Here is a 23,183-nt window from a genome sequence, read left to right as displayed (position 1 = left end):
TCTTTTGATCTATACTCCTTTTTCGCGATTTCTTTTTTCTGTTTACCTCCCAAAAGTTTCTCTCCTATAGCGAATGCTGAATTAGGACCTGCTCTCGTGAATTCCCCCCGTCCTCGAGAGGACTTGTCCCCTCCCAATTGTCATGTCCCACGCCAATTCCCTCGACGACACCATTTTGCCTACTAGTCCCAAGTTGGGAGGACCCATTGCATACAAAGACTCGCTGCCCATTATGGATTCCGTCCGTGGTGCAGTGATCAAGCCGGCGACCATCCCAGTTCGGGGTGGCTGCAGCCGCTTGACTTCCCTCGAGTTGGCCGATGGCACAGTCTACCAGGGTTACAACTTTGGTGCCGAGAAGAGCATCTCAGGTGAATTGGTCTTCCAGACCGGTATGGTCGGTTACCCCGAGTCCATCACCGATCCCTCATACCGCGGCCAGATCCTGGTTATCACTTTCCCCCTGGTGGGTAACTACGGTGTCCCCGCACAGGATGAGATGGATGAGCTCCTGAAGGACCTCCCCCGGTACTTCGAGTCCAACCAGATCCATGTGGCCGGCTTGGTGGTGGCAGCCTACGCCGGTGAGGACTACTCACACTTTTTGGCCAAGACCTCGCTCGGTCAATGGCTGAAGGAGCAGGGTGTTCCTGCCATGCACGGTGTTGATACTCGTGCTCTCACCAAGCGTCTTCGTCAGACCGGTAGCATGCTGGGTCGTATGCTGCTGCAAAAGGATGGTGCCTCCGATGCCGCTGGTGTCGACGGTCCCAACTGGAAGTCCCACTTCGAGGAGACCGAATGGGTCGACCCCAACACAAAGAACCTCGTGGCTGAGGGTAAGTGACCTTTTGGGTTCAGTAACGAGACAACAAGAATTGGCCTTCTGACAGTATCTTTTTCTTCCCAAACTACAGTCTCCATCCGCGAGCCCCGCCTATTCACACCCCCCGAGAACATCGCTCTCAAGCACCCCTCAGGCCGTGGAGTCCGCGTGCTCTGCTTGGATGTTGGTATGAAGTACAACCAGCTGCGATGCTTGCTTTCCCGCGGTGTGGAAGTTTTGGTTGTCCCATGGGACTACGATTTCCCTACCCTTGCTGGAAAGGACTTCGACGGTTTGTTCGTATCCAACGGTCCCGGTGACCCTGCCACCTTGGAGGTGACCACCAAGAACCTCACCAAGATGTTCGAGGATGCCCGCACACCCGTTTTCGGTATCTGTCTGGGTCACCAGTTGATTGCCCGCTCCGTCGGCGCTCAGACTTCCAAGATGAAGTTCGGTAACCGCGGTCACAACATTCCCTGCACAAGCATGCTCTCCGGCAAGTGCCACATCACTTCTCAGAACCATGGTTACGCCGTGGACGCTAGCAGTCTGAAGGACGGCTGGGAGGAGCTGTTTGTCAACGCCAACGACGGCAGTAACGAGGGTATTCGTCACACTAGCCGTCCCTTCTTCAGTGTGCAATTCCACCCCGAGAGCACTCCCGGCCCTCGCGACACTGAGTACCTGTTTGATGTCTTCATCAACACTATCAAGTCGACCATTGCCTCCGCCGAGGCTCTCAAATTGCCTGTCTCTTTCCCTGGTGGCGCCAAGGCCGACAACGTCCTTGCTGCTCCCCGTGTCTCGGTCAAGAAGGTTCTGGTTCTCGGTTCCGGTGGTCTCAGTATTGGCCAGGCTGGAGAATTCGATTACTCCGGCAGTCAGGCCATCAAGGCTCTGAAGGAAGAGGGTATCTACACCATTCTGATCAACCCTAACATTGCCACCATTCAGACTTCCAAGGGTCTGGCTGACAAGGTGTACTTCCTGCCCGTCAACGCCGACTTTGTCCGCAAAGTCATCAAGCACGAGCGTCCTGATGCTATTTACGTCACCTTCGGTGGTCAGACTGCTCTCTCCGTCGGTATCCAGCTCAAGGATGAGTTCGAGGAGCTCGGCGTCAAGGTTCTCGGTACTCCTATTGACACCATCATTACCACCGAAGATCGCGAGCTGTTTGCCCGCAGCATGGATTCCATCAACGAGAAGTGTGCCAAGTCTGCTTCCGCTTCCACCCTTGAGGAGTCTCTCCGGGTTGTTGAGAACATTGGCTTCCCCGTCATTGTTCGTGCTGCTTACGCTCTTGGTGGTCTCGGATCTGGTTTCGCGAACAACATGGCGGAACTCAAGGAGCTCTGCACCAAGGCTTTGGCTGTCAGCCCCCAGGTCTTGATTGAGCGCAGTATGAAGGGCTGGAAGGAAGTCGAGTACGAGGTTGTTCGTGATGCCCAGGACAACTGTATCACTGTCTGTAACATGGAGAACTTCGATCCTCTTGGTATTCACACTGGTGACTCCATTGTCGTGGCTCCTTCCCAGACTCTCTCTGACGAGGACTACAACATGTTGCGTACCACTGCTGTTAACGTCATTCGTCACCTCGGCGTTGTCGGTGAATGTAACATTCAGTACGCTCTCAACCCCTTCTCTCGGGAGTACTGTATTATCGAGGTTAACGCCCGTCTGTCTCGTTCCTCGGCCCTTGCCTCCAAGGCCACCGGTTACCCTCTTGCGTTCATCGCTGCCAAGCTGGGTCTCGGTATTCCTTTGAACGAGATCAAGAACTCGGTCACCAAGTCCACTTGCGCTTGCTTCGAGCCCTCTCTCGATTACTGTGTGGTCAAGATCCCTCGTTGGGATCTGAAGAAGTTCACTCGTGTCTCCACCCAGCTCGGTTCCTCCATGAAGAGTGTCGGTGAAGTCATGAGCATTGGCCGAACCTTTGAAGAAGCCATTCAAAAGGCCATTCGATCTGTTGATTTCCACAACCTTGGATTCAGCGCCACCGATGCCCTCATGTCCATTGACGCCGAGCTTCAGACTCCTTCCGACCAGCGTCTGTTTGCTATTGCCAACGCCATGGCCGCTGGCTACACCGTTGACGACATCTGGAAGCTCACCAACATTGACAAGTGGTTCCTCTCCCGCCTCAAGGGCTTGAACGACTTCGGCAAGTCTATGTCCGCCTTCAACGCCACCTCTGTGCCTACATCTATGATTCGCCAGGCCAAACAGCTCGGTTTCTCTGATCGCCAGCTCGCTAACTTCCTGGAATCTAACGAGCTGGCTGTCCGTCGCATGCGTGTCGAGGCTGGTATCATGCCTATTGTTAAGCAGATCGATACTGTTGCCGCTGAGTTCCCCGCTGTGACCAACTACCTTTACCTCACCTACAATGCCTCTGAGCACGATCTGTCTTTCGACGATCACGGTATCATGGTCTTGGGATCTGGTGTCTACCGTATTGGTTCCTCCGTCGAGTTCGATTGGTGTTCTGTGCGCACTATCCGTACTCTCCGTGAGCAGGGCCACAAGACTATCATGGTTAACTACAACCCTGAGACTGTCAGTACCGATTACGATGAGGCCGACCGTTTGTACTTCGAGAACATCAACCTCGAGACTGTTCTCGACATCTACCAGTTGGAAACCTCTAGCGGTGTCATCATGTCCATGGGAGGACAGACCCCTAACAACATCGCTCTGCCCTTGCACCGCCTCAACGTTAACATTCTTGGTACCTCCCCTGAGATGATTGACGGTGCCGAGAACCGTTACAAGTTCTCGCGTATGCTTGATCGTATTGAGGTTGATCAGCCTGCCTGGAAGGAACTCACTTCCATTGAGGAGGCTCGCGGTTTCTGTGACAAGGTCGGATACCCTGTGCTGGTCCGTCCCTCCTATGTCCTGTCTGGTGCTGCTATGAACACTGTCTACTCCGAGCACGATCTCGCCAACTACCTCGGCCAGGCTGCTGATGTCTCGCGTGAGCACCCCGTTGTTATCACCAAGTACATTGAGAACGCCAAGGAGATTGAGATGGACGCTGTTGCCCTTAAGGGTGTCATGGTTGGCCACTTCATCTCTGAGCACGTTGAGAACGCTGGTGTTCACTCTGGTGATGCTACTCTGATTCTCCCTCCCCAAGATCTGAGCGAGGAGACAGTCCGTCGCATTGTCGAGGCCACCCGCAAGATTGGTAACGCCCTCAACGTGACCGGTCCTTACAACATCCAGTTCATTGCCAAGGACAACGACATCAAGGTTATTGAGTGCAACGTGCGTGCCTCGCGTTCGTTCCCCTTCGTGTCCAAGGTCATGGGTGTTGATCTGATCGAGATGGCAACCAAGGCCATGATCGGTGCTCCCTTCCAGGAGTACCCCCTGTCAACGTCCCCAAGGACTATGTTGGTGTCAAGGTTCCTCAGTTCTCGTTCTCCCGTCTTTCTGGCGCTGACCCCGTTCTGGGTGTCGAGATGGCCTCCACTGGTGAAGTCGCTTCGTTCGGTCGCGACAAGTACGAGGCCTACCTCAAGGCTCTGCTGTCTACCGGATTCAAGCTTCCCCGTCGCAACATCTTGTTCTCCATTGGTGCCTACAAGGAGAAGATGGAGATGTTGCCATCCATTGAGAAGCTCTCCAAGCTCGGCTACAACTTGTTCGCCACTGCTGGTACAGCTGATTTCCTGAAGGAGCACGGTGTGACTGTCAAGTACCTCGAGCACCTTCCTGACCACGAGGAGGAGGACATGAAGTCCGAGTACTCTCTCACTCAGCACTTGTCCAACAACCTGATTGACTTGTACATCAACTTGCCATCGAACAACCGCTTCCGTCGCCCTGCAAACTACATGTCCAAGGGTTACCGCACTCGTCGTATGGCCGTCGACTACCAGACCCCTCTGGTCACCAACGTCAAGAACGCTAAGATCTTGATTGAGGCTATTGCTCGCCACTTCCCTCTGAACATCATCACCGCTGATTTCCAGACCAGCCACCGCACCGTCGTTCTGCCCGGTCTGATCAACATTGCTGCCTTCGTCCCCAACCTGGTCTCCGCTGGTTCCAATGACTTCGAGGCTGTATCCAAGGCCTCGCTCGCTGCTGGTTTCAGCATGATCCGTGTGATGCCCGTTGGTGTTGACACCTCGGTCACCCAGGCCAGCGACCTGAAGATTGTCCAGAAGAACGCCCAGGACAAGTCCCTTTGCGACTTCAACCTTTCCGTTGCTGCCACCGCCACCAACTCGGATCAGATCATCCAGGTTACTGGTGAGGTTGGTTCCCTGTTCATCCCCTTCAACCACCTCTCTGGCAACATCAACAAGGTCGCCACTGTTACCAATCACTTCAGCGCTTGGCCCTCGAGCAAGCCTCTGATCACTGATGCCAAGAGCACTGATCTTGCCTCCATTCTGTTGTTGGCTAGTCTCCACGGTCGCAACATTCACGTTCTGAACGTTACTTCCAAGGAGGACATCACCCTCATTGCTCTGAGCAAGGAGAAGGGCCTGAAGGTGACCTGCGATGTCTCCATCTACTGCCTCTTCCTTTCCCAGAAGGACTACCCGGCCTCCAGCTTCCTGCCCACCGTCGAGGACCAGAAGGCTCTCTGGGACCACATGAGCACCATCGATGTCTTCTCGATTGGCAGCATTCCCTTCCAGCTCGCTGGCAAGGCTGCCATCCCCGAGACTGGTATTGCCGAGTCGCTTCCTCTCCTGTTCACCGCTGTCGCTGAGGGCCGCCTGACCGTTGAGGACATCACTGCTCGCCTCTACGAGAACCCCAAGAAGATCTTCGAGCTGCACGACCAGGCTGACAGCTCTCTCGAGATCGAGGTTGACCGCCCATACGTCTTCCAGAGCCTTGACGCCAACTCTCCCTTCAATGGCAAGGTGATGCGTGGCTCCGTTCAGCGCGTCATCTTCCAGGGCAAGACCTCTTGCCTTGACGGTGAGATCATCAAGGATGCTGTCAAGGGTACCGACATGTCTGCCCACCGCATCGCCCCTCCCTCCCCCGCGATGACCCCCATGGTTCGCCCTGAGAGCTCCCTTGATCGCCAGCACTCACTCTCCGGCACCCCTGGCCGCCGCCAGAAGAACCTGGACAACACCGTGCCTGCTATTGGTGAACTTGGACCCCCTCTCTACCCCTCGTCCCAGGTCTCCTCCAACATGGCCGACCTGCTCTCGCGCTCCAAGATCCGCGGCAAGCACGTCCTGTCCGTGAACCAGTTCACCCGTGCTGACTTGCACTTGCTGTTCACGGTCGCCCAGGAGATGCGTCTCGGTGTCCAGCGCCAGGGTGTCCTTGATATCCTCAAGGGCCGTGTCCTGACCACTCTCTTCTACGAGCCCTCGACCCGCACCTCGGCCTCGTTCGATGCTGCCATGCAACGCCTCGGTGGACGCACCATCGCCATCTCCACTGAGCACTCTTCTACCCAGAAGGGTGAGACCCTCCAGGACACCATCCGCACCCTCGGATGCTACGGTGATGCTGTTGTCCTGCGTCACCCCGACGCCAGCAGCACTGAGATCGCGGCCAAGTTCTCCCAGGTCCCTGTCATCAACGGTGGCAACGGCTCCCTGGAGCACCCCACTCAGGCCTTCCTTGACCTGTTCACCATCCGTGAGGAGCTCGGCACCGTCACTGGCTTGACCATCACCTTCACTGGTGACCTGAAGTACGGCCGCCCCGTCCACTCCCTCATCAAGCTCCTCCAGTTCTACGATGTCCGCATCCAGCTGGTCGCTCCCAAGGCCCTTGCTCTTCCCGAGGAGGTTCGCCAGCAGATCATTGCTTCCGGACAGCTGGTCCTTGAGTCCGAGGAGTTGACTCCTGAGATTGTTGCCCGCTCTGACATTCTGTACTCTACTCGTGTCCAGAAGGAGCGCTTCGCCGATCTCTCCCAGTACGAGGCTCTTAAGAACAGCTTCGTCATTGACAACGCTCTTCTCAAGCACGCCAAGAGCCACATGGTCGTCATGCACCCTCTGCCTCGCAACGCCGAGATCGCCGAGGAGGTCGACTTCGACCAGCGGGCTGCTTACTTCCGCCAGGTATGCTCTTAGATCCTCCCCTTCACACTATGATATGCTAACCCCTTCTCAGATGCGCTACGGCCTTTACTGCCGCATGGCCCTGCTTGCTCTGGTCTTGGCCTAATCACCGGGATACCCTTTGCCACTATAACTTTTCTGGGGATAGGGCATTCAAAAGCACCATGCATTTTGATCACGCAAGACATGTTTTCCTTTTTTTTCTCGTTCTGTTTTTGAAAGTTTCTATGCCTGTAGCTGTATAGATTTAGATGAATCTCCTTCTCATGAAATCCTCGTATGTCACTATTTTGTATTATATGTTCTATGTGTGTGTTATGTGTGTTGTGTCATGTGTTATGTGTGATGTGTGTGATGTGTGTTATGTGTGGTGTTTTGCGTGTGGTTTGGGGTTTGGCTTGGCGTTTTCTACTGGCGATTTCTTTTGGGCGATTTCTTTTCTTTACATTGTTTCCAGCTGTCGGAATACAGTCTACGATTGTTCGAATGTTCGAGTATGCTGTGCCAGTGAAGCACATGTCGACGGTTATAGTTGCCAGCAGGCTACCCTGCTCACATCCCAGGCTTTGATTCCCAAAGAGGAAGACCCAGCTTCACAGAACAATAGCAATAGCCATGAAATGCGGGGAACGACTGCAAAACCTGGAGAAAGTCGTCTCAAATTCCATAGCTCCATGGCCTTCATGTCCCTATGGGCCAGCAGCCAATCCCTTCATGTCACCATCGGCAGAAGACAACGGCAAGTGGACAATTCAGCCTAGGTAAAATCTCTCCCCCGCGAAGATCAGCCAGATCCCTGTTGATTTCTGGGAAATCGACCAATCCAAAAATTTCCCGGTGGATGATCGACGTCACAAAGGTTGGCCAAGGGCAATTCGGCAAATGCATCAGATCGTCGAATTCCCGGGGATGCGTCTATAAAGGGATACGATGGTCGAACTCTTTCCTGGCAGAATAGAGATCTAGATCACTTCTAACATCAACATGGTGCACTCTACCTCGACCCGAGGGTGGGCGACTTGTATGCTAGCTCTCGCTACGTGCTTTGCATGGATACCCACCAGCATTGCTACGATACCCATTCCGAATACCCCCAAGCTGTCGTTCCTTTACACGGCCTTTGTCGAGTGTGACCCAAACCTGATGAGCACCTCGATCGGACCGCATGGGATTCGCAAGTCAATTCCTATCGTGGGGGGAAACTTCAGCGGCCCTCATCTTTCCGGTAGGAACTCGATTCCAACTTATACTGGGGATCTAACAAGGCGTCATTCTGGATAGGCAAGATTCTCGATGTCGGAGCCGATTGGGGTCTCATTGATCCTCAAACTAATATCTTTTCCGCCGACACTCGGTATAACTTCCGCACCGATGATGGTGCCGATATCTTCCTCCAAACAGCGGGCCCCAAGGCCCCGGACGATCATTTGCATCTGCGTCTGATCTTTGAGACTGGAAGTCCGAAATATTATTGGCTGAACAATGTGGTTGGTGAGTGTCCCCCTCAACATGGCAGCATCCTTGTCTAACATAGTTCGATCTAGCTATTGGCATTCTGACATCGAATCAGCCCACTAACAAGAATATAAGCTTACTGCGGATTGATGCCTGGAATGTAAGTTCATCCAGTCGATTCCCAGTATGGAACTAGAGATGAGAATTAATATGATGCTTAGTTTGCGTCCGATTGGAACGCGACTCAGTTCGTGAACACCACATCGGCATGAAGAGGCCAGGGAGATAGGCCGGGGATATCTCAGGGAACAGAAAGGCTCCATAGTAACTGATGGGCAAATCGCGACTGGAAAACATGAAAATTCTTTGATCTTGATTGATCCGGTCTAGTTCCACGCCCCCAAGTCCATGTTCAACGGAGATTGTGGAGTGCTCTATATGTCTTCGCTCATTCAGAATCAATTCAATACACCGGGCATTACTCGTCTCTCATCCAGTCTTTGATTCATGCCTTGTCGGGCCAGTACTTTTGCACAATGATTTTCTTATTGACCTTACCCATGGCATTGCGTTCGATTCCGTCCACAACCTTCAACACTGTGGGAATCTTGTAAGGAGCCATCTCACTCTTGAGGCTCGCACGGAGGACCGGGAGATCTAGTGGTACAGCCTGCATGGTGATTAGTTAACCAGATCCTTGATTTTTAAGAGGAAAACTTACTCCTTCACGGAACTTGACGACGGCCGCGACTCGCTGGCCCCATTCTTCATCGGTGAGTCCAACGACTGCCACTTCCTGAATTGCATCCAAAGCAAGCATCTTCCGCTCCACTTCCAACGCGGAAATCTTGTACCCGCCAGACTTGATCAGGTCGACAGAGGCACGACCTTGAATAAAGTATGCCCCCGTCGAATCTCGTCTGGCGACATCGCCAGTCTTGAACCAACCATCTGGGGTAAATTCGGAAGCTGTCGCCTCAGGCTTCCGCCAGTACTCGCGGAAAACATTGGAGCCCTTGATCTCAATCATACCATCCTCGTTTACACCTTTGATGATCTGGCCTGTCTCTTTCTCGATCAATTGGACCTCGACTCCCGGCAAAGGCCATCCAACACTCCCGTCAACTCGTTTTTCAACCTCGAGCCCACAGCTGAGCGCCATACCGATCTCGGTCATTCCATATCGCTCTAGCAATGTCTGGCCAGTGATCTCGGCAAATTTGGACTTGATAGGTGTTGGGAGAGCTGCTGAACCGCTGACAACTAATCGCAGAGCCCGTGCGCCAGCCCGTGCGCTCTCTTCTTGTTCCGTGCCACGGATGTGAGCATCGAAATAGTCGTTCAGGCGGGAATATATGGTTGGCACGGCCATGAACATAGTCGAGCCACCTTCCTGCCATCGCTCCCAGATGACCTTGGGATCAAACTTAGGGTGCATCTCGACAGTGGTCCCACTCAAGAAGCTAGCCGCTAGACCATTGATAATCCCGTGGACGTGGTGCAGCGGTAGCACGTGAATGAGACGGTCCGAGGGACTGTATTCCCAAGCCTTGACCAGACAGCTTGCCTGGAAAGTGATGTTTTCGTGTGTGGTGACGCAACCCTTCGGATTCGAGGTGGTTCCAGAGGTATAAATCATCAGCGCGCGACGGGTCAGGGCGAACGGTGGGGAGAAGGATGGCAACGTCGGTGCATGATTACGACTGAATGGCTCTAGACCCATGAATGGGATCTCTGCAGGACATGCCTCGCGTAGTGCAGGTGCTATCTTTTCGAAATGTGGGTGAACAATAATCAACGAGGGGTCTGAATCGCCAACGGTGTATAAGAGCTCCTTCACTGGGTGACTGGTGCCTGATCAGGACGGTGTCAGCTAGATTATTGTTATACACTCAATCTGTCAATCCTTACAAAGAGGAACGCAGACACCTCCTGCTGCCCACACAGCCCATTGCGTAACGACGTAATCGTACCCATTGGGGATCAAGAATGCAATGCGCCGCTCGTCCAAGTCCTCGGCCAGCCCCAATTGTTCAATTATGCGCTTCCTTAATACCGCAGCATCAGCTAGTAATTGAACAAATGTGAAGGACTCTTGTTTTGTGGCGTCGATGACCGCAATTCGGTTGGGGTTGTCGCGCGCATGCTGTTCCGCCGCGGCGAAGAGGGGCAGGGTGGGGATTGGCATTGGAGACCGGTGAAGGGGGTTGTTCTCTGCAAAGGAGTGCGTGAAATGAAGGATAGAGTTGAAGAGAAAGACGAAGAGGAAGGAAGACCAGCGTCCGACCCCTTACAACATTTAGCCGGTGCGGAGAACTGCCGATGTGGAGTACTCGGCTTATTCAGATGACTTTTGTGACCCTAAGTCAAGCCAGTCAAGCCAGTCCACTCAGTCAACTCAGTGGACTTCTATGATGCAGAAGATGGGCCTCAAAGCCAACTACTTTCAAGAGAACTAACGTCTAGTCTTGCTTCGCAACCGTATGTAATGGATCGAAAGCCATCAGTAATGCCCCCCATTCTACCGCGCTGGATATACTAGACCTTGGCCAAAGCTTGGCGTCAAGTATAAACCTGGGTACTCGCGAATATCTAGTTCAGGTCAGCATTCTCCCAGAGATGCTTCCGTCCACCATTCAATGCTAAATCCAGCATAGTACGAGCAAGATCATCCACCTTAACCGACGGTCCCAGACTAAACGCAAGACTGCGCAGACTCATGTCTCGCGTCACAATCATAGCCGGTCGCATGATATGCGCCTCGAAGTCAGTATGCTCATGAGCAAAATCCAAAACTTCGGTTTCGACTTGACCCTATGAGGTGTTAGCGGTGAGCCCGGCCTCAAGAGAAAGACGGCTTGTTACCCTAATGCGTCGGTAGTCTTGCATAAACCACAGTGGCTTGGTCTGGTCCCTTTCAGCTGCAGCGCCACTGCAGTATATGAACCGGAATGGTTTCTGGCAGGTCTGTTCGAAGACTCGGGCTGCAGCAAGTGTGTAGTCCAGACTCACGCGCCGAGCTGTGTCGTTGTCAGGCATGCGAGCCTTGCCCAGGGTCCTGTGACAAAGGATTAGTCTGGCGTCGGGCGATAGATGCTGATCTTTGTTTTCCGACAGAGTGACCATAGTACCTACCAAATACAGGCATCGGCATCCTTGATTTGCTCTCGAACGGAGTCGGGATACTTCAGAAAGTCTTCGACTATCGCGACTTGAAGCTTCTCGTGGGCTGGCAAGTCACGCCGGCTTAGCGCTACGATGGAGGTGATGGCTGGATGCTGCTGGCATTGAGATAAGATTTCGCCACCAACAAAGCCCGTGGAGCCTGTGAGAATAACTTTCATGGTTGATACAATCAGTCCTGTGCAAAGATTGTTGGCAGGAGTAGTTACAGATCGCCTCGGGGATAGATCTTATCTCCGCATTCCATGGCCCTAAACCCGTGACATCAAAAAGCCTTTGCGAACAGATTCCTTCTATGCTTCAATGGTAAACAACTTAAGTAAAAGTCATGAATTCGCTATTTAATGGCCTATTATAGTTTAGATGATGGTCGCCGGTGAGGGAGCTTGCGCGAGCTCTCCTGGCTGAACGGTACGAGGCCCCTCAGGCGAGCCCTCGCCATGCTCCTCCAAGTCGCGAGCCACCAAGTCCGTAAAGTCCACACCGACTTCCACCAGGAGAGCTGCATGCTCGTGCACAATGTCGAGGCATTTTTGCCAGACAGAGGTGCCCCGCTGCACACTGCTGAGCTGTCGACTGAGCAGAGCGTTGAATCCGTCAAGGTGATGCTTCGCCCATCGGATACAAGAACTACTCATGACACTGGGGAAGCATTGCTGATAAATGCCAATGGTGTTCTTGATGAGCGTGAAATAGACATAGGAGATCTGGAAGATGTAAAGAGGAAGATCACCCTCGAAGATGCAAGCTCTGTTAAGGGAGTCAGTAAATCAAAGAAATTGCCTACAACCGAAAGCATGACATACCGGATGCGTTGAGCAATTACGTCCGAGCGCGCTTTCAGATAGGTCTCGCGAGCCGGGTCTTCAAATCCTAAGCGGGTCAACCAAGTAACATGAGTTTTGGTTGCCGCTGGGAAAGAGTGCTTGTCCACAAGCGCCCGTGAGAGAATGCCACCCAGTCGAGTTGCTCGTTCATCAACCTTGACATTGATGACATCTTGTGCAATAGCGTTACTCTTCAGTCCCTTGGCCAGTTTTCGTAGCCGCTCGATGCTAGCCACAGATGCTTCGAATCGCTGTAAAGCAATATCGATGTCAAGCTCATCGACCTGCCCTTCCACCCACCGGAGGTTCTGCTGTTTTCCATCCACGTCAATTCGCACATCGGACTTGTCACGCGCGGAATCAGAAGGGTCGAATGTCTCTGCCTGTTGTGAAAGCGACAGGTGCCGGCCGGCGAGGTATCCATATCCTTCCAGGGGCTTGCTAGCCGCCTCAGTCTCCGATCGCAAGTTGCGGCGTAGATCCTCAACGGTTTTGCGGAAGGTAGCCAGCAATTCCTGCTTGAAAGATGGGTCTCGCTTATCATTTCGGTATGTAAAGGGCTTGGATGATCCAACTCGGATGGTAATGGCATTGCCTATGCCCCGATCTATAGCTTCTTCGCGTGCGGCGCCGGTTCCCAGATTAGCCCCAAGATCAATCATGTCGATGTCTTGTAGAGGCCAACAGTCCTCTGCCACTAGTTTTGTTGGAACGGGGCCACGGTGTTGGGGATGACTCTGATCGACTCGCTTGCGCTTCTTTGCAGCTACCAAAAGGTGATCGTTTAGTAGCACAAGGTGGATAGGCCGTCTCGGTTTCCATGTGGCTGAGTCTAGCTCAGCCCAATTTCCTGTCTCTAGGACAATATGCCGCCCAGGCACAGCGGGCAGAAACTTCTGCGATCCTTCCACAGTCTTCCAGAGAGTCTGGAGCTGCACGCTCCACATACTCTCCAAGTTGGCGACCGAACTACGGTTGGCATTGCGCTTTGGGAATGAGTCCTCTACCATAGGATTGGGTGTATTGCCGACGCTTGTTTGTCCCAGCGCCGTCGTGAGCTCCGCCATGAGGGTACGCAGGGTCCGCATTTCATCTTTGAGCTTTTCCGCCTCTTTACTGATCTTGATGAATTGCGTGCGGTTCTGGTAAACGTTTTGTTGTAGATCGGTAGATGTTCTGTTTTTCACTTTGCGCAAGCTTTCTTGATATTTCTGAATGTCTTCCTCGGACGCGTTGGCGAGAAGGCTGGCGACATCTGCAGTCTTCAATTAGCTATGCAACAGTGACCGAGACAATACATTACTCACATCGATCAACTGGAAGACTGGGGTCTCGTAGAACATTGAGGTCTACTTTCGGAACCGGGGAATTGGGATCGACTGGCGATGCTTGTCTCAGCACAGCTTGCGGAGGTAGGCCGAGCCCCCCAGGCATCTGTGTAGGGAGTGCCGGCACAGGGGGAGCACCGGCATCGAACTCGGGAACATTGTTGAATCGGGTCGAGTATCGTCGTTTCACCAAATCCGAGGTCGCATCGTTTGGGGGTGCCCGCTCTCGAGTAGAGGGGACATCTACCTGGCTAGACTCGGGTGATCGGGTATTGGCAGGTAGAGGCCCGGAGATAGGCTTGGGAGCACTAATCTGAGGACGCTGCCTACGAGATTTACTTCGCAAAGTCAATCCTCGGCCCTCCATCTTGAAGCGTGTTGTCAACGGAGTGATGTGGCAGGAAAGGGAGTGAGGTCACTGTCGGGCTTAGTCAGCGCTGGTCCCGGAGGTTAAACATTTTCATCGGCCAAGGACGCGATTCCAACACGCCAACTTCATCATCGCTTTCGTTGAGTCTCTTCTTTAGACTCCGTCAAGACTATCGATTCTCCTCAAGTCCCAGACATTCGTGACTTAGGTTCCACCCCCCCTCCGCTTTTCTCTATCCGCCTACCCGCTTTCACAATGGCCTTCCGTAACACTGCGATTGTTGCCGGCACAGTCTTGACTGGACTCGTTGGTATGGATCACTCTGCTGTCGCCGTCACTCGAGCTCTATCCTAACACGTTGCCTTCATCAGCCTACGCCGTTTACTTCGATCACCGCCGCCGCACTGACGTTACCTTCCGCAAGTCACTCAACAAGAAGAACAAGGTCGTCGAGAAGGTCGCCAAGGAGCAAGAAGCTGCCGCTGAGGGCGCACAGAAGGAGGAGATTAAGCAGGCTCTTGCCAAGGCCAAGGAGGAGGGATGGCCCACTGACCTTGAAGAGAAGGAGGTTAGTATACACTTGCGGGTTCCATACTTGGAAACTATAAGCTGACCTTTTCGCAGTCATTCTTCATGCAGCAAGTAGCCATGGGTGAGGGACTCTGTGCTGATGGTACGTACACTTCTCTCTTTTCATCTCATTCAATGGCGCATGCTAGAGCTCAATGACTAACCCATCCGCTCCCTCAGGAAACAACAAGGTCGAGGCCGCCGTCGCCTTCTGGAAGGCATTGAAGGTTTACCCTCAACCTGCCGATCTCATTGGAATTTATGACAAGGTGCGTTGTCTGATCCACAGCCTCGAAGCTTCCCACTGCAATTTCCGAGAACCCGACTAACATCTGCCCAACACAGACCGTTCCCAAGGAAACCCTCGAAGTCCTCGCTGAGCTCATTGCTTTGGACGGTCCCCCTCTCGCGCTGGTGCGAACCCTGCTGAAGACCTTGTGGAGTAAGATATTTCTGTGTGAATTGCCCCCTCAACAACTTGTATTTTAGAAGACCTATGGAATTTCCAATGTTACATTTCATAATTTATGTATTAGAGAGCCCTCTCATGGCGTTTTTCACAGACAGATTGAAGACGCTTGCATTTTGGCTTCAGCATATCTCCCGTCAGCCGAGGACATTCACCTGTTCAATTGCATTGGCTCGGGGAATGTAGTCGAGTATACTATTTGCAGACTCAATACTTTTTTTGATCTCGCTATCTACAAGGTTTTTTATAGTTGGGCAAATGATATCAAGTCATTCGTAGAGCGAGGTGTGGTCCTCGAACTAACATTGCAGAACAGAATAGACTGAAACCGGTGTTCTGACAAGATCAGTTTCATGTTTGGAATACCCATCGAGGATCTTGGTCTCCCTGGAAATCTCCTTCAGCATCACCGACATCTCCCATCAAGGGTGTCAAGCCTTGCGCTTCTCTGAGGCGTTCTTTTTCGGCATTCTCTCGTCGAAGAACCAGCCACAAGATTGCCACAACGATAATGTTGGCTACGAGATAACCTAACGCGAAGCCTGAAGAACAGATATGGTAAGCGACAAGTCTACATATGCATATAGAACGATAGTTCAACCCACCATGGCCCAGGAAATATCGTGGCGCAGACTCCGTCCGATACAGCTGTGTTCCAAGAACCGCTCCTAAATTACCGATTGAGATTTGCAGGGCGTTCGCAATGCACCGTTTCGTTTGACCAGACACATTGTTAGCAGGCCAAGACAGTACAATTGCGACAGCTGGATAGATTCCTGCCGCCGCAAAAATAGTTCCCAAATAAGATACACCCGCACGATGCTGTGATAGGAGGAGGATGTACCCAATACAACCAAGGGCAGATGAGCCCATGATGAACGGTGCACGAATGCGAGTCTTTTCAGAAGCAATTGCAACGCTGATGGTGAGGACGAACGCCACAGCGTATGGCGGCACGGACAGGAGTTGAGCCTTTGCGGCGGAGAACCCTAACTCCTTGATGATTGTGGGCTGGGACAAACCAAGATCAGTACTTGAACCATATATCGTAGAAGAGTGGCAATTTACCAAAAAGAGTGAAAGGGTATATAGAGGGAGCGACATGGTATGGAATCCGAGCCCATAAAGCCACACCTTGGGGTCCTTGATAGCTTCTAGAACTGCGGACCAGGTGAACTCTTCATCGAAGGTGGCATCACTGTCGTTTTTCAGGCGCAATTGAATAAATTGCCGCTCTTCCTCTGACAGAAACTCGGCTGTGGATGGATAGTTGTATACCCAGAAGTATGCGAGCAAGGACACGATCACAGTCAACAGTCCTTCCTATGTATGCCACAGAAGCAATCAGTATGAGAAAAAAAAAACATACAAAACAATATTATGTGTGAGAATAGGCTCCTACCAGAATGAAAATCCAACGCCATCCATTGAGGCCCTGTATATACTGTCAGTTTACTGTGGCACGCACCAGTACTCCCTCATGTACTCACGCCAACACCTTTCATGTGAGCGATTGCCTGAAGCTGTGTCAGTTTAGACTCTTGGAGAGAAGAAACAAGCATCACTCACCCAAGCAAGGATACCACCAAAGGCACCGGCCAGTGATGCAGCACTGAAAAAGAGAGCCACTCGGTAATGCTGTTCATTACGCTTATACCACATCGACAGATAGAAGACAACACCTGGGAAGAGGCCACTTTCTGCCACACCAAGAAAGAATCTTGATGCCAGATAGCCTGGGTAGTTTTGTACGATTCCCAACAAAGTCGCGACCACACCCCAGATGAGCGTCAATGTCGGTAGCCACTGTCTTGGGGTGGTGTTCTTCAGGACAACATTGCAGGGCAGCTCAAAAAGGACATAACCGATAAAGTACAGCGTCAAGCCAGTCAGGTATTGATCTCCTGCTATATCAATTACCCGGGTGAGGAGTATGTCATGATCGGTAAGACAGTATTTAACCTACACATCTGGATGTCATCGGTCATTCCTTCGAGTCGCGCATTCCCCACATTGCTGCGATCCAAGAAAGAAAGCAAGTATAGTAATGTAAGTGGTGGCAGAAGACGGTAGTCTAGTTTTCGCAACAATGCCTTCTCGTTGATGCCCACGACCTCGACACTGCCTGACGGCGAGCTCCCTTCATTTTTAACCTTGAGGTCACCCTTGTGTGCAGAAACCGAAGCCATAACAGCCCGCAGAGGTTGAACTTGGGAAAGAGTGACAGAGCGAGGAAGACATTGCGGAGAATGTATATCAAGTTGAAGCACACCATCCACAGCCTGCTGCACGCGATGAAAACCACGAGGAGAGAAGTCCGAATGAGGTCATCAACACCGCGTGCACGAATAGAAAGGCTCGAAAGGTGAAGAAGAGCAATACTGGGGTTGTGATGACGAGATCGGGAGCCGATCAGTGCAGAATTCCCTTTTGTAGCCCATTTACCCATAAGCTATTTACCCATGAACTTTTTACCCATGAACTACTTACCCATGGGAGATGTAAACCACAGTTTTCTGTATAAAATGAATGCATTGGATCTGGGACTTGTATAGGTCTACAACACGTACCAGGGGTATCACCCTATGCAGGTGTTTCTTAGACTCTAATAGACCACTGTACAAACTACAAGTGTAGTTAATTCAGACCATGAGAATAGGATGAGCCTATAGTATAAGTTATCTGCTAAAGAAAAGGAATGTAGGGAATGCAAGCCTAGTCAATGAGCACATGTGGTGGTCCAGTGCCTGACCCCTGAACAGAAGACCAGAATCCGACTCCAAGACCGTGGCAGTGCTGTGTGGCGTAAAGAACGACTTCCGCTATTGGACTCCTCTGTCCCTGTAGCTTGGCCCAGCTTGGCCCAGCGCTGGCTCAGCGGAGGAGCGTACCTTGGCGGAGCCTTGGCGGCAATTCCCGCGAGTTCGTCCCTTGGCGGGGTCAAGCTGGAGTGGGAACGGAGATGAAATCTCTGACGGAGGAAAAGTGGAAAAGTGAACAGGATGATGACCATCCCTGTCCACTGTATGTCCAATGTATGATGTAAATTGATTCAAATTAATCAGCGGTGATATAAGCCTGAAACACGAAATGAGCAGCCCATTAGTCGGCCCAAACCCCGCTAGGCGCCCTAAGTGTCTCCCAAGACCCTAAGACCCCTAACGCCCCCCTATTCCATTGTTGGTCGGAGTGGTTATCGGGTCCACCTTGCATTTGAGACAAAAGACCGCTGATCCTAGGTTCGTCCTTTTTTTTTTTGGGAATTCAGATCTTCTCTTTCTTCTTGCAAGCTCTTGGGTGATTCACGTTCGTTACTTCTATACTTCCCGCGCCTGGCGCAGTTCCCTCGTTTTATACCTCGTTCTTATATCTCCAAAATGCCTGTGAGTGTCGCATAGTTGCATTGTCGCATTATCGCATTGTCGCATTGTCGCAGGAAGTGTGAGAACGCAAGCTGACACCCTCATCTAGTCTTACACTCAGCTGTTCGCTTCGGCGCTCGCCCTCGCTGGCTCTGCGCTGGCTCTGACACCTCTCGAGGTGAAAGGAAGGGTAAGCAATTACCCCGCGGCACTCGCATAAGCTGACAAGAGAACAGGACTTTGTCAACTCCGACAGCGGTGATCGCTTCCAGATCATTGGTGTCGATTACCAGCCTGGTGGTTCTTCTGGCTTCACTGCGAAGCTGGACCCTCTGAGTGATGGTAAGATCTGTCTGCGCGATGCCGCGCTCATGCAGCGCCTGGGTGTAAGTTGATATATTTTTGTTCCTGGGTGCGATTCAGCAACTCATGTCTTATAGATCAACACTATTCGTGTCTACAACCTCGAGCCCAGCCTGAACCACGATGAGTGTGCTTCCATCTTCAACGCTGCCGGTATCTACATGATCCTTGATGTCAGCAACCCTCTGGAAGGTGGTTATCTCGACCGCAGCGCTCCCTGGACCACCTACAGCGCCATCTACTACAAGCAGGTCTTTGGTATCATCGAGGGCTTCAAGAACTACGACAACCTGCTTGGTTTCTTCGCCGGAAACGAGGTGATCAACGAGGATGCCACCTACTCTGCTCCCAAGTACATGCGCGCCGTGGTTCGTGATATGAAGGACTACATCGCCAAGAACTCTGACCGCGCCATCCCCGTCGGTTACTCGGCTGCCGATATTCGGGATATTCTCATGGACACCGTTCACTACTTCGAGTGTGATCTCAAGAACTCGACCTCCTCCCGCGCGGACTTCTTTGGTCTCAACTCTTACTCCTGGTGCGGCAAGTCTTCTTACAAGGCCAGTGGCTACGACGTTCTCACCGATGACTTCTCCAACGCCACTATCCCTGTGTTCTTCTCCGAGTACGGCTGCAACGAGGTCAAGCCCCGTGTCTTCACTGAGGTCCAGGCTCTCTACGGCGAGGAGATGACCCAGGCTTTCTCCGGTGGTCTTGTCTATGAGTGGACCCAAGAGGACAACGAGTACGGTCTGGTCAGCGCCAATGACAGTGACACTATCACCATGCTCATCGACTACGCCAACTTCCAGAACCAGCTCGGTCAGCTCGACATGGACCGCATCACCTCTAGCAACTCCAGCCAGACTAGCGTCAAGGCCGAGGAGTGCAGTGCCTCTCTCGTCACCCACAAGTCCTTCTACAACGCTTGGGATCTTCCCGAGGTGCCCTCCAAGGTTTCCGACTACATTAAGAACGGTCTGCCCGATGCGCCCTCCGGCAAGCTGGTCTCGGTCTCCAGCACCACCATTCCCCAGAAGGTCTACGACCACAACGGCAAGGAAGTCACCGGTGTCAAGTTCGAGGTGAAGTCCGCTGCCAACACCCCCTCTGCTACTTCCGGCTCTAGCAGCTCTTCTAGCTCCTCCGGTTCCAGCTCCACCTCCGGCTCTAGCTCCAGCGCTTCCGGTACCTCGACCTCTACCAACGCTGCCTCCATCAACGGCGGTTCTCCCTCGGTCGTCTTCGGTGGCATGGGTGGCTTCTTCATGCTGCTTGCTTCCCTTCTGTAATCACTTTGTCGCTTTGACGTGTTGCATAAATTCCTTTTCTCTCTTTTTTGACTTCTGAGACGACCAAGAGGCTAATATAAGCTTCAAGGATTTACTTCTTTTCTTGACCATTGTTCACTCGCATCCGCGCCTTTGTGACTCGCTTGGTATTTGCACATGATTCTCTCACCCTTTGGAACAATTGATGTCTGTTGTTCTGTTATTCCTTTTAACTCGCCCGCATAGATTGGAAAGAATTCCTAGCATAGCATGGCAAGGTAGCATTATGTATTCCAATGCGCGTTTATTCCATTATGACTTCTTCTATTCGAATCATAGCTTCTACTCAATTCATAGCTTGGACGAAATGTCTTCGTATACCACAGCACCAACGGCTTTCCCCCGGTCCATCTCTTCAATGCGGTGTTTGAGAACACGCTTGAGAATTTTGCCAGAAGGTCCTTTAGGAATTTCATCGACCCAGATGACACCCCCACGAAGTCTCTTGTGAGGAGCCAGCTTTTGAGCAACATACTCAATCAATTCTTCTGCAACCTTTTGATTTCCTTCTGTTCCCTCATTGAGAACGACGTAGGCAATCGGTACCTCAGACGCGATAGCCTGACCAAAGACCCCAACAACAGCGACATCATGAACAAAAGGATGTGTATGGAGCACACTTTCTATCTCTGCCGGCGGAATCTGGAACCCCTTGTATTTAATCAGATCTTTCAGCCGATCAGTCAAGAAGAGATTGCTCTCCTCGTCTTGATACCCAATGTCGCCAGTCATGAACCATTTGTCAGGCGTAATTGATTTCTTCGTATCTTCGGCATTATTGCGATATCCCAGGAAGATGGTCGGTCCTCGAAGACAGAGCTCGCCTTCGCCTTGGACTTCGTCCCCTCTTCCATTGATGAACTTTACCTCGACACCGGGCAGTGGGGGACCATTGGATCCTATCGCGTGATTCCATTTGTCCCATCTCTATTTGTGGAAATCAGCCGAGACTCGACTTTTTCTTGAGGTCGATATCTTACCTGGGTATGACTTATCGCGGTCGACTCCGTCAATCCGAATGCCTGGCGAACCGGGATCTTCAGTCGATCATGTACCGCGCGGATCAGGCCTGGGGGCAGGGGTGCGCCCCCGGATGTCACCATTCGCAGGGATGATAGACGAGCTCGTGTCATTGCTGGATCCTTGGCCAAATGCAGAACAATTGGGGGAGCAACGTAAACATTCGTGATAGACTCATTATAAACGTCACGCAAGAAGCTCGAGATGGAATATTTCTCCACGATAATTGTCTGCAGTCCCATGAAGACGGGAACATGAAACAAACACATAAGGCCTGCAAAATGTTAGGTAAATTGTGACGCGAAAAGACAATGTCCTTGTTGGGATAGACACACCAAAGATATGATAGGTTGGTATCACAGCAAGAACTCGGTCCTTTCTCCAATCCATAAATGGACCATCGACTTGTCCTTGCATTGTCATATTCGCCACTATATTGGTATGAGTGACCAGTGTACCCTTGGGTCGTCCAGTCGTTCCTGAGGAATAAACTAAAAATGCTGTATCTGTAGCAGGGTCGATACGGGGACGAATTTCTCCCACTGTCTTGCTGGCAAGGATAGATTGAACATGCCCTAGTCCTGGTTCCGAGGGTTGTGCTCCAACAACCCATATATTCGACACTGGCAATCCGACTTTATACGCCGCTGCTGTTGCAACTTTGACCAGAGACGGATGAATAACTAGTGCTTTTGCTCCACTATCCGCAAGCTGGTACTCCAGCTCCTCTGCAGTATAGGTCGGGTTGGCAGGTGAGACGACGCCTCCGGCCCAATGACAGCCCCAGTAGACCAGTGGTATATCAATATGATTCGGCGAAAACACCAGAAGAACATCGTCCTTTTTCCATCCCAGTCTGACCTGCAGATTGGCACCAAAACTCAGAGCGTCAGAACGAATATTGCTATAGGTGCGCTCATCCGGACCGGATTTGAAGATGACTATCTCGGGTTAGAACCTCTAGCTATCGACGAATGCCAATACGTACCCTGATCATCTGGGAAGGGCTTTTGCTTCCTTTCGAAGAGACAGTCCCACACATCAGCCGCAAGTATCCGAGTGCTATTCATCGTAGATGACTATGACTGACTATCTCCAGGTCTGTTGAAGGGATGGGGTAAGTATTTATGACGCAAGTTGGTTGTCATTGAACCTCGGGCAAAAGGGGGAGTGTGTGTAGTCTCGTCATCATAGTGCATTGATGTTGTATGAGAATCCTCACTCCTTGGAAGTTCTTCATGATATCCCTGTGAGTCTCGTCACAATCGTACCTCCATGCTGCATGATAGTTCAAGTTCATTGGAGGTTCTTGAGTTGGTCCAGAGTTGCATTCCACCCATCTGAATAATTCCCTTTGTGTCTCTCTATATCACACGACATCAATGGTTCGCACTCGTTTCAACAGCCATCACAGCTTAGAATCCCTCTTTGGCTCATTCTCCATTTCCGTCAGAACCCGATCGGCAAGCTTGAACGACGACACTGCCGCGGGCATACCAGCATACATAGATGTATGAAGAATAACCTCCTGGATCTCAGCTTTGGTGACTCCATTTCGGATTGCCCCGCGAAGGTGAAGTGCGAGTTCATCGGACCGATTCAGCGCACTCAACAGCGCAATGTTAAGCATGGATCGCGTGGCTCGACTTAACCCAGGCCTGGTCCAGACCATTCCCCATGCTGCTTTGGTTACGACTTCCTGGAGAGGTTGCGTGAAGCCATTGGGCTCCTGGATGGCTTTGTTCACGTAGTCGTCGCCAAGGACTTCGCGGCGTACTTGGAGACCGGCACGGAAGAGGTCATCCTCTGTCAAGGGATCACGGGAGTCTGGCATTTCGTGCGATGTCACTTGAATCGGGGATTCTAAGATGGAAGATAAAGGTAGAGTGGGATATAGAAGCCAGGGGGTTGCTAAGGGGGGATTTGGGTTCCCGAGATTTCCGGATGGTCTGGTCACCTTCACAGAAGAAGGGTTGAATGTCTAACGTGGACGAAATGCAATAGA

At 51.9% G+C, this 23,183-nt stretch overlaps 10 protein-coding genes across 10 annotated transcripts; 4 read left to right on the top strand and 6 right to left on the bottom strand.

The window, feature by feature from the left end:
- Positions 1-142: 142 nt before the first annotated feature.
- N7511_005924 (bifunctional carbamoylphosphate synthetase/aspartate transcarbamylase) lies at positions 143-7,003 on the top strand (the record flags this gene model as incomplete). The annotated part of the gene is given in 4 exon segments (XM_057128301.1): positions 143-839; positions 918-4,190; positions 4,205-6,897; positions 6,950-7,003. The coding sequence occupies 4 exon segments, from the start codon at positions 143-145 to the stop codon at positions 7,001-7,003; spliced, it is 6,717 nt and encodes a 2,238-aa protein (XP_056984818.1).
- An 878-nt stretch (positions 7,004-7,881) lies between these two features.
- Positions 7,882-8,548, top strand: N7511_005923 (DUF3237 domain-containing protein; the record flags this gene model as incomplete). Its single annotated transcript, XM_057128300.1, has 3 exons — positions 7,882-8,122; positions 8,179-8,388; positions 8,442-8,548. 3 exons carry the CDS (start codon positions 7,882-7,884, stop codon positions 8,546-8,548), a joined length of 558 nt encoding a protein of 185 aa, XP_056984817.1.
- A 309-nt stretch (positions 8,549-8,857) lies between these two features.
- Positions 8,858-10,540, bottom strand: N7511_005922 (acyl-CoA synthetase; the record flags this gene model as incomplete). The annotated part of the gene is made up of 3 exons (XM_057128299.1): positions 8,858-9,022; positions 9,074-10,206; positions 10,264-10,540. 3 exons carry the CDS (start codon positions 10,538-10,540, stop codon positions 8,858-8,860), a joined length of 1,575 nt encoding a protein of 524 aa, XP_056984816.1.
- Positions 10,541-10,944: 404 nt separating this feature from the next.
- N7511_005921 (putative nucleoside-diphosphate-sugar epimerase) lies at positions 10,945-11,696 on the bottom strand (the record flags this gene model as incomplete). The annotated part of the gene is made up of 3 exons (XM_057128298.1): positions 10,945-11,166; positions 11,218-11,410; positions 11,488-11,696. 3 exons carry the CDS (start codon positions 11,694-11,696, stop codon positions 10,945-10,947), a joined length of 624 nt encoding a protein of 207 aa, XP_056984815.1.
- A 198-nt stretch (positions 11,697-11,894) lies between these two features.
- Positions 11,895-14,057, bottom strand: N7511_005920 (exocyst subunit EXO84; the record flags this gene model as incomplete). The annotated part of the gene is made up of 3 exons (XM_057128297.1): positions 11,895-12,285; positions 12,342-13,617; positions 13,670-14,057. 3 exons carry the CDS (start codon positions 14,055-14,057, stop codon positions 11,895-11,897), a joined length of 2,055 nt encoding a protein of 684 aa, XP_056984814.1.
- A 258-nt stretch (positions 14,058-14,315) lies between these two features.
- On the top strand, positions 14,316-15,071 carry N7511_005919 (TOM complex receptor protein TOM20; the record flags this gene model as incomplete). The annotated part of the gene is made up of 5 exons (XM_057128296.1): positions 14,316-14,370; positions 14,432-14,628; positions 14,685-14,733; positions 14,811-14,899; positions 14,976-15,071. Coding segments are annotated over 5 exons (486 nt in total), but the record flags the coding sequence as incomplete, so codon positions are not given.
- A 297-nt stretch (positions 15,072-15,368) lies between these two features.
- N7511_005918 (uncharacterized protein) lies at positions 15,369-17,288 on the bottom strand (the record flags this gene model as incomplete). The annotated part of the gene is made up of 8 exons (XM_057128295.1): positions 15,369-15,398; positions 15,466-15,641; positions 15,705-16,110; positions 16,168-16,422; positions 16,502-16,534; positions 16,590-16,616; positions 16,669-17,006; positions 17,066-17,288. The coding sequence occupies 8 exons, from the start codon at positions 17,286-17,288 to the stop codon at positions 15,369-15,371; spliced, it is 1,488 nt and encodes a 495-aa protein (XP_056984812.1).
- A 1,188-nt stretch (positions 17,289-18,476) lies between these two features.
- Positions 18,477-20,119, top strand: gel2 (1,3-beta-glucanosyltransferase gel2; the record flags this gene model as incomplete). Its single annotated transcript, XM_057128294.1, has 4 exons — positions 18,477-18,482; positions 18,571-18,651; positions 18,698-18,847; positions 18,902-20,119. 4 exons carry the CDS (start codon positions 18,477-18,479, stop codon positions 20,117-20,119), a joined length of 1,455 nt encoding a protein of 484 aa, XP_056984811.1.
- Positions 20,120-20,449: 330 nt separating this feature from the next.
- On the bottom strand, positions 20,450-22,248 carry N7511_005916 (acyl--CoA ligase; the record flags this gene model as incomplete). The annotated part of the gene is made up of 4 exons (XM_057128293.1): positions 20,450-21,085; positions 21,139-21,452; positions 21,514-22,119; positions 22,167-22,248. The coding sequence occupies 4 exons, from the start codon at positions 22,246-22,248 to the stop codon at positions 20,450-20,452; spliced, it is 1,638 nt and encodes a 545-aa protein (XP_056984810.1).
- A 338-nt stretch (positions 22,249-22,586) lies between these two features.
- Positions 22,587-23,012, bottom strand: N7511_005915 (4-carboxymuconolactone decarboxylase; the record flags this gene model as incomplete). The annotated part of the gene is made up of 1 exon (XM_057128292.1): positions 22,587-23,012. The coding sequence occupies one exon, from the start codon at positions 23,010-23,012 to the stop codon at positions 22,587-22,589; it is 426 nt and encodes a 141-aa protein (XP_056984809.1).
- Positions 23,013-23,183: the final 171 nt, after the last annotated feature.

The sequence above is a fragment of the Penicillium nucicola genome (genome assembly GCF_028828085.1).
Source record: "Penicillium nucicola strain IBT 29836 chromosome Unknown utg000005l, whole genome shotgun sequence".
Lineage (NCBI taxonomy): Eukaryota > Fungi > Ascomycota > Eurotiomycetes > Eurotiales > Aspergillaceae > Penicillium > Penicillium nucicola.
Note: the sequence above shows the minus strand (reverse complement) of the source record. Positions and strands in the feature narration are given on the sequence as shown.